At 43.3% G+C, this 9,323-nt stretch overlaps 1 protein-coding gene across 1 annotated transcript; it reads left to right on the forward strand.

The window, feature by feature from the left end:
• Window positions 1-4,137: 4,137 nt before the first annotated feature.
• LOC149146900 (uncharacterized) lies at window positions 4,138-8,136 on the forward strand. The gene is made up of 3 exons (XM_089441658.1): window positions 4,138-4,614; window positions 4,720-5,330; window positions 5,853-8,136. The coding sequence occupies exons 1-3, from the start codon at window positions 4,138-4,140 to the stop codon at window positions 8,134-8,136; spliced, it is 3,372 nt and encodes a 1,123-aa protein (XP_089297784.1).
• Window positions 8,137-9,323: the final 1,187 nt, after the last annotated feature.

Genomic DNA, 9,323 nt, shown 5'->3' on the forward strand with positions numbered 1-9,323 from the left:
TAGTCATAGCTCGGAATGGATGAAACTACAATATTGTTATGGTCAAATTACAAGATTGAATTCCATCAGAATGTGGGGTGTTTAAGTTAGCCTTTATACCATGGCATGAAGTTACCAATAAAACTTGAAATTTAAAAATTGGATTTCCATTTTCTTCTTTAATATGAAATATAATTTTATTCTTTCAACATCCTCCTTAATTTTATTCTTTCAACATCTTCCTTTCATGATTTAACTCCATGTTAATACCCTTTCAAATGGAAATGCATCAATTTCAAAATAATAGTGCTTAAGATCTAATATCAATTTCAATTTCGATTTGAAAGGGTAATTACCCTTTCAAAATAGTCATGCTCAATATATAGCAGTTCTAAAGGGAATTTAACATTCATATTTGAAATATATAAAGAGAATAAATATTAAGAATCAAGTCCAATATCGATAGTCAAATATTTTAAAAGTACCAAGAAGACTAATTGTAAGACTAATTGGGGTTTTGGGTTTTGGAAGACTAATTGTATTAAATTTAATTAGCATCTATTGGGCAATGGAGTCAAGAGGTAAACTGGATGGTTGCATCAATTTTTCACACGGTAAACTCAAGGCAAGTTAGGAATATTTACTGGATCTTTCAGAATAATAAGTGGATGATGGAAGAACAATGAAAACCTTCAGCAGAACTAAAGAGTAACTAAGAATTCTTTAGTGTGGCATTCAGTCAATCAGGTAGAGCTAAAGAGCAGTCAAGAATTATTTAGTGTGGCCTTCAGTAGAAAGCATACAAATTGCAAATGAAGCAAGAATAAGGTACTCAAAAGTAAATCCTATTCATCATATTTCTGTTTTACAATCGGAATTTAGATGATTATAGTGAAGAGATGATAGTGAAACACTTTAACATAAGAAAAACATAACTAGTATTTAAGCCACAAGAATCCTATGAATGGTCTGCTTATTATTGATGCTCCAGTGCTTAAAAAAAACACCTACAATGCTCCAATAGCTCACTAATATTTATGATCTCAAACAATCCACCTGTAGCACTTCAAAAGCAGAAGTATTTATACAAACTTTACAAAGTGTTTACAATAAATGTTGTCTCTAACAGACAGGACATTTTTAGACTATAGATGAACTAAAAAGCTCTAACTGATGCAGATTAATAGTTCTAGTGGAATGTGTTGTGCAAATGTTGTTGCTGTGTAAGTGGAAGCAGGTAGGATGTGGACCCAAATTTGTGGCTATGCTGGCAGATGAACTAGCAGATGCAGATGTATCTCTCTTTTTCTTAGTAATTGACTCAACTGCTTGTTGATCCTCTAACTTGATAATCTGAGACTTCCCTCATTGATAACCAATCCTGTGACTGCCTTGCTATTTTATCATCCATGAGTGTCACAAAATATTTTGGAAAACATATAATATTATATATATTTGAATAATATCTCCAAAATATTTTAAATGAAATTTATAATTAAATTTCTACAAAACTATGTGTTGCTTCTAATCCATGGTTTTGTTTTCTCTTTCCATGAATTCACAAAACCATGTGTAGTTTTTTTCCTATTACTCCTTCCTCTATAAATTCATTTTATCTGTATGTAAATTCCTTTTACCCTTGTAAAATACCTAGATGGTTTTTCAAAATCATGTGTTAATTTGTATGGGTGGAAGAGTATTCTCACTTTACTCTTTTACTTTCACCTGCAAGATGATTTTACACCTGTAAATTGATTTCACCATGCCTATAAATTGATTTCACCTTAATATTCTATCCTGAAATGTGTTTACATGAAGGTTGGCAAACAACAAACAGATTCCATAACTAAGATAACCAGACATGGTTCGAAGAAGTTTAGTCCAGAATGAGAAAACAAATGTCAAGTAACCACATTCAAGATAGAGGTAACCAATGCAAACAAAATTCCACTGTAATTCTTTTCATTATAAAAACGAAATGTCTATATATATATATATATCTATATATATATATATATATATATATATATATATATATATATATATATAGAAATACACCTAATCATGGTTACATGGGCCTTAAGAATAGTTAGACTTTATGTTAAGATTGGCGCGATGGCTCTGAAACCGCGCTCCACAGAAGACCGCGACGGTTTCGGGTAAATCAACGCATCGGACACAGGACCACAGAACGGTTGTTTTCGGTCGGGAGTTAGGGTTTCTTGAACAGGTGACAGCTCGACGTCGACGGTTGCTGTTCGCTCTCGGTCGCAATGGAGGACTTTCCGGTAACGGACCTCGTGGATTATTCCGAGGATCCGCTATCCGGACAGGCGGTGTTCACCGACCCTATATTCTCATCTCCGTTTCAGGCAACTGTTACAGATTCTGACCTCCTGTCTAGGGCAAACTTGTCGTCAATTTCCACTGCTGATCAGGGTCTCGAGGCACCTCCCCTATCGCCTGCTACCGCTTACTTGCTCGCATCTTCATACCCAGAGACTCTGACTCTGGATGACATTCCTCCCACACCGATTATTCTTCCTTCCTCACTCCCGGATCCTCGGGTTCATGTGCCCCCGCTGTCGAACCCGGCTACCCCTCTTGCGTCATCCGGGTCAAAGCCCTCTGGATGCTTTGGCACACCAGTGATAAATTCTAGCGCTCCGGGGTCCTCCTCGGCGGGCAATACAAATCCCCTCTCTGAACATCCATCCGCCCCGCGAACAAAGAAGCCGAAGGCAAGATGTGTTAGGGCTATCAGGAAGGACACCACCGTTACCTTTGGGAATTCGACAAGCTTCGAAGAGACCATGGCGCTCGCCTGCACCGTCTTGGTGGGTCACGTGCGAGGGCGCACATTCTCGGTTAATCGTTTGATTCGATGGGTGAAGGAAATCTGGGGCTCTTTGCTTCCAAAGCTCCCAGAGGTTGAGGTACTCCCACGGGGATGGTTTACACTCCAATTTGCGCACGAAGATCACACGAACATCGTACTTGAGAACTATTGGCACATAGAAACAACCCCTGTACTCCTGAAACGCTGGACCCCGCTATTTGACCCTGAGCGGGAGCAGATCGCTGCTGGACCTCTGTGGGTAAGATTGCCTGGACTCCCTAGGCAATATTGGAATGAGGAGGCGTTCATCAAAATAGGAAACGCTCTGGGGACATACCTGGATCATGACCACTCTTATATAGACACTCGGAGAAGAACCTTGGCTCGCATCCTGGTACATCTTGACACCAGGGAAGGATTGGAGGAGGACATCACCCTGCAATGGGGAAGGCACAAGCGCATCCAGATTCTGGACTACGAGGGTGTCCCATTTCGGTGCAACAGATGCCACCAGGTAGGGCATCTCTATAAGGATTGCCCTCTCAATAATCGTGGGAACAGTCCACCAAAGCATACTCCCATTGTTTCCCGAAGATCGGCGCCACAGATCTCCCCGCCTCAGATGGCTTCATCAACACCACAGGGAGGGTTTCAACATCCACCGTCTTCTGCAAAGGGCACAGCCACTCCTCCCATGACGAGGCAAAGGGCAGCTGCGGCAGCTTATCAGAAATCAGGTACTGACTTACCTCCCTTATCACAATCTCTCTCCCTTACATCTGATTGCTTTCACTCTATCTCTGTATCTAAGGCTCAATGCTCAATTCCGCCGCCCCCTCCTACTACTGCCACTATCCCCCCTTCCCTTACCCATGATCGCTCCCTGTCCCCATCTCGCCCCAATGTGCCTCTTTCTGGATCAAATCCGCCTCACCATTATTCACTCCGGCCCCGTCCCTCTCAATCTGTATCTGAGGGTACCTCGGGGTTGTGCATTATTCCCCCTGAACCTGGTCACACCTCATCCAGGGGTCGAAAATCCAATTTGAATAAAGCCATTCGGCGTGCTGGGGCTGAAGTTGCTTCGGGACGTCAATCCACCATTGTCGGGGCCCTTAGAGCTACAAACCCCCTCGGAGGGTTCCCCCATGAAGTGTCTCTCATTCAACTGCAGGGCTCTAGCTAGCACCCCGAAAAGGCTAGCCCTAAAACGACTTTTTCAGGTCGAAAATCCTGACATCATCCTCCTTCAAGAAACCCTGGGTTCTGCAGAAGCCATATCTCTTGCCTTGAAATCGATTGCGCCAAAGTGGCAATACATGGGGTTGGATGCTATGGGCCGTTCAGGTGGTCTGGCCATTGGGCTCAACCCTCTTTCCATCAGATTGGACTCCTCATGGGGCGGACCAGGATATTTGGGTGCTGACATTTTTTCAAAAGACCTTGGGATGCCACTGCGCATCATCAATATTTATGGTCCTTGTCAGCAGAGGGAAGGATTCTGGCGCACCCTCCTTAATCGTTCTTTGCTGCAAGAGGAAAACCTGATCATTGGAGGCGACCTAAACTTCTCCTTGGGATATGGTGAATCTTGGGGCTCATCTGCTCAATCAGATCCCATTTCAGACTTCATGAGGCATCTGCTTGAACAGCACGATCTCATCAACATCCCTATGCATCACCCTCTTCCCACATGGAGGAACCGAAGGATCGGATCAGCAGCCTTGGCTCGTCGACTTGATCGTTATCTGATCAAGGGACCGTTGCTCCGCAATCTCCATCACTATAAACAGTGGGTAAGTTCGGGCGGAATCTCGGATCACTCTCCCATCCTGATGGAAATTCTGGGCCCTCACCCTAAACCAAAAGCTCCTTTTAAATTCAACCATCATTGGTTACAGGACCCTGGTTTCTCTAAGTTGGTCACTGACTTTTGGGCAGCTCACCCTATTGACAGAGAACCCTCTTTGGCCAGGGGATTTGTAAAAAATTTGACGGAACTCAAGCATATTGTGATTGAATGGGCCAAGAGGAAAAAGGCAAGGGAAGATGAACTGCTCACCACGATAGAAGCAGACATACACGCCCTATTGGATGAACAAAACTTGGGCTTTATCTCTGTGGATAGCAAGCATAGGCTGGTTGATCTAGAAGAGCAGAAGTCTAGCATTCTCAGACTCAGAGAAGAATCGATCAGGCTGAGAAGTAGAGCTACTTGGCTCAAGGCTGGGGATGAAAATTCCAGATTCTTCCATAATTTTGCAAATGGGAGGAGGGTTGCAAATACCATATGGAACCTTCCCTATCCGGATGGGGGTCTGGCAGACTCTTTCAACAAGCTCTCTAGCATGGGTACCTCCTATTTCAAAGGCATCTTCAAATGCCCTGAGGGCTCCAACCTGGCTGAAATCTTCCGTGTCGCTTCCCATTTCCCGAGGTTCGTTAACAATGAAGACTTGGAGGATCTAAATGCTCCTGTCACCATGATTGAATTGGAGAACACCATTAAATGGTTTCAGAAGGAAAAGAGCCCGGGCCCTGATGGATGGACCATTGAATTCTATCTGGCTTTTTTTGACATCTTGGGTGAGGACATATTAAGGGTGGTAGAGGAAAGCAGAACCTCAGGTCAGATCTATCATGCTATAAATTCTACCTTCATTGCGCTTATTCCCAAGTCCGACTCGCCATCATCCTTTGCTGATTTTCGTCCCATTTCGCTATGCAATGTACTCTACAAGATCATATCCAAGATCATAGCCAACAGGATCAGACCCATCCTTTCCAATCACATTGCTCCTCAGCAATTTGCTTTCTTGGAAAACAGGCAGATTCATGAAGCCATTGGCTCTGCCCAGGAAGCCATTCACTCTATCTGGACCAAGCACCTCAAGAGTATTCTTCTCAAAATCGATCTCTCAAAGGCTTTCGATAGAGTCAGCTGGCTTTACATCAAAATGATTCTCATTCACCTGGGCTTTCCACATCAGCTTATCACTTGGATTATGGCATGCATTACCTCTCCTACTTATAGTATTCTGATAAATGGTGCTGCATCCCATTTCTTCCACTCTGAAAGGGGACTTCGTCAAGGATGTCCCCTTTCCCCCCTCTTGTTCCTATTGGTTACAGAAGCGCTCAGTCGTCTCATCATTGATGCAAAGAGGGATGGAACTATCCGGGGCCTAAAGATCTCAGAAGCTTGCTTCCTAACTCACCTTCTATTCGTGGACGATGTCCTTATACTTCTCGATGGAAGTATTCGGGATACCTCATCATTCAACAGAATCCTTAATCTTTTTTCACATGCCACGGGCATGGTGGTCAACCATGAGAAGTCTTCCATCACTATGGTTGGTACATCTGTAGCTGAATCACAATCGGCTATGCAGGCTTTTCCATTTATCACACAACCTCTGGATCGAGGTCTTAAATACCTTCGATATTGGCTAAAGCCTACAAACCAAAAAATTGCCGACTGGGTATGGCTTGTCACCAAGATTGAAAAGAAAATAACTTGTTGGTACTTCAGATACCTATCCAGAGCAGGCAGATTAACTCTGATCAAATCTGTGCTGGAAGCAACTCCTGTTTTTTGGATGGCTTTAGCATGGATTCCCCGAAACATTCTCTCAAAGATTCAGAGACTCTGCAACAGATATTTGTGGGATGGAAAGGAAGAGAAGCGCACCTTTGCTTGGATCTCCTGGAGCAAGATTGCCCTCCCTAAGAATTGGGGGGGCTGGGGATTAAAGGACCTGGCATCCTTTGCAAAAGCCCTCGCTGCTAAAATGGGTTGGGCATTGCTGACTTCCCACAGTTTATGGACAGAGATTGTATACCATAAGTACATCTGGCCTCTCGACATCATCGATTGGGCCAGACTCCCAAGCTGGAACAGAACGGGCATCTCTTCCATTTGGAAAGCCCTCCTACACTCCCTCCCCCTCCTCAGGAGCAACATCATATGGCGCATAAAAAGTGGGAACAGAGCACGCATCGGAATGGATCCATGGAGTGGATGCGGAGGAAGACACAGACTTCACTCAGACCTGATTGCCCTCCTAAACTCCCGTGGCATTAGAGTGCTTGCGCAGATCGCTGACCCTGAGGGCTCGGACATATTGCATCAGGCTTGGAAATCTGGCACACAGTTAGACATCCCAATCAGATGGCACGAACCATGGAAAGCATACTGTGACGCCCTCTCAGAATCCCATATCAGAATTGTGGATGGACCGGATGAACTCATCTGGCAGATTGCTGATAGTGGGATTTACTCTCCTCGTGAGGGATACAAAGTCATTATTTCTCACAGAAAGCCGGAGGTGCTTGATAGATGGTGGCACCAGATTTGGAAGCTTAATGCATCGCCCAGGTCTAAGTTATTTACTTGGTGTGTCCTTCGCAACCGCATTCCTACTGACGAACACCTCAAGCGCAGGGCGGTATCCGGTCCTTCGCGTTGTGTGCTGTGCAAAGCAGACACAGAGACCACCGAACACCTATTTTTAAGATGCCCCATTGTAAATCAATTATGGCATCATATCAAACATCACTTACAGTTTTCGGGCGATTGGTCTGGTACAGACCTTATCAACGCGTGGATGGATTGGGGGAACAGACACAGTGGTTCGAAATCTGTAAACCTTCCGATCATTGTAAATTGGTCTATATGGAAGACTAGGAACAGAATGATATTCGATGGATGGGAGCCTACATGGTCTCTCGTTGAAGCTGGTATCATTACAGCATATAACGAACTACCGAATCCCCCTCCCCCAAAACAGCGACGGCCGACCCCTCCTCCCAATATCGACATGAGCTCACCTTGGGCTTTCTTCGATGGGGCTGCAAACGAACATGGCTGTGGAGGGGGCATCATTATACACAAATCATTGAGGCACTTCTATCACATCAAAGTAGGACTGGGGGCTGGCACAAACAATTACTCTGAGCTCATATCTCTCCGCCACTTACTTCATTTTGCACTCAGCCATCATTGCACCAACATCAACATCTATGGAGATTCTCAGATTGTCGTTAATTGGGTCAATAGAGTTACTACATGTCACTCACACACTCTAAATATACTGCTTGATGAAGTCTTTATACTAATGGAGGCTTTTAACTCATTTCACATATCTCATATATACAGAGAACATAACCAGACTGCTGACAAGCTTTCCAAGGAGGCCGCGGTGATGGAAAATGGCTTATGGGAAATCAATGAATCTTTGGAACAGCAAGAGCAGAAATACCACCATCGGCCATATATAGACCCGTCATATCCTACTGCGGGTCTACAAGCGACTTAACAATCAGTCTTTTTTGTTATTTGACTGCACAATATGATATATATGTAAATAGATCGAGGTTTGCCTTAAATGGCACCATTTTTGCACAATTTTTGTAAATGTAACAGACAAATATACAGCACTGATCTGCAAATATCTTGAAAATGCACTGAACAGTTTGGCATATGCGACAAAGCATCTACATATGTAATCTTTCATATTTATAATGAAATATTACAGATTTTTCCAGTGGAAAAAAAAATAAAATATATATATATATATATATATAACAGAGTCCAAGTATAACCCTACAAATAGTTAAAGAGCCAAATGAACCAGTAAAACCCTAGACGAGGGTTTCGAACAGTCTTTCAAACAGTCTCTTATGAACATTTTGTAATTACAAACCTTACAAAAACCAACAAGGGTTTGTGCCAAATAACCCAGGTCATAGAAGCGATGACAGAGGCATATAAGAAAACATGTATTGGACTGAAATCAACCTAAATGACAGAGATTGGCCATAAAAACAAGTGAAATAGTGGCAAAGCCTAGCGGAAGAGGGTCATGGTGTTCATACCAAGAACGCCCAATAGCAAACCCCAACCTGCGAAATTGAAACAGGGCAAGATTGTTAGCCCAGCCGTCAACAGAGGAAGGGAAAAGCAACAAAGAACTATACACACAGAGAGTTTTTTTTCTTTACCTGGAGGGTTAGTGGCACGGACAAAACATAAGCCATTGAGCCACAAACCTCGCTGACCACTTGAGACCAAGGAACAAGTTTTGTTAGAACCAGAAGAATAGAAGGAGTAAAATAAATCATGGAAGAATAAATTACCAGAAGAGACATTGTAAGCAGAAGGAGGCCACCATGTTTGCAACCTGAAGCATGCATAATACAATTAAGTCTAACCAGTAGAATAACCATAGAAAAAAATAATAACAGTGGAACAAATATAAGTCAAGCAACTGCACAAGAACATATTGTATTCATTCACTCACGCAAACGAACAAAACCACCATTTTGTGCCAAGGAGCCGAGCAAACTAGTCATCAGTAAATGACAGAGCCACCCAACAAGTAGCAGAGCCCATAGCCAGCGCAGGCAGAGCCTGTGGCTCGTTTCCAACCGTCCACAACCAAAAAGAAAACAAATCTTCTTACATACCAAAACCCTCACTGTATTCACCATGCAAAGCAAAAAC

This window comes from Pinus tabuliformis, chromosome 9 (assembly GCF_031772625.1).
Source record: "Pinus tabuliformis cultivar Carrire ecotype Pingquan chromosome 9, CPIR1, whole genome shotgun sequence".
Classification (NCBI taxonomy): domain Eukaryota; kingdom Viridiplantae; phylum Streptophyta; class Pinopsida; order Pinales; family Pinaceae; genus Pinus; species Pinus tabuliformis.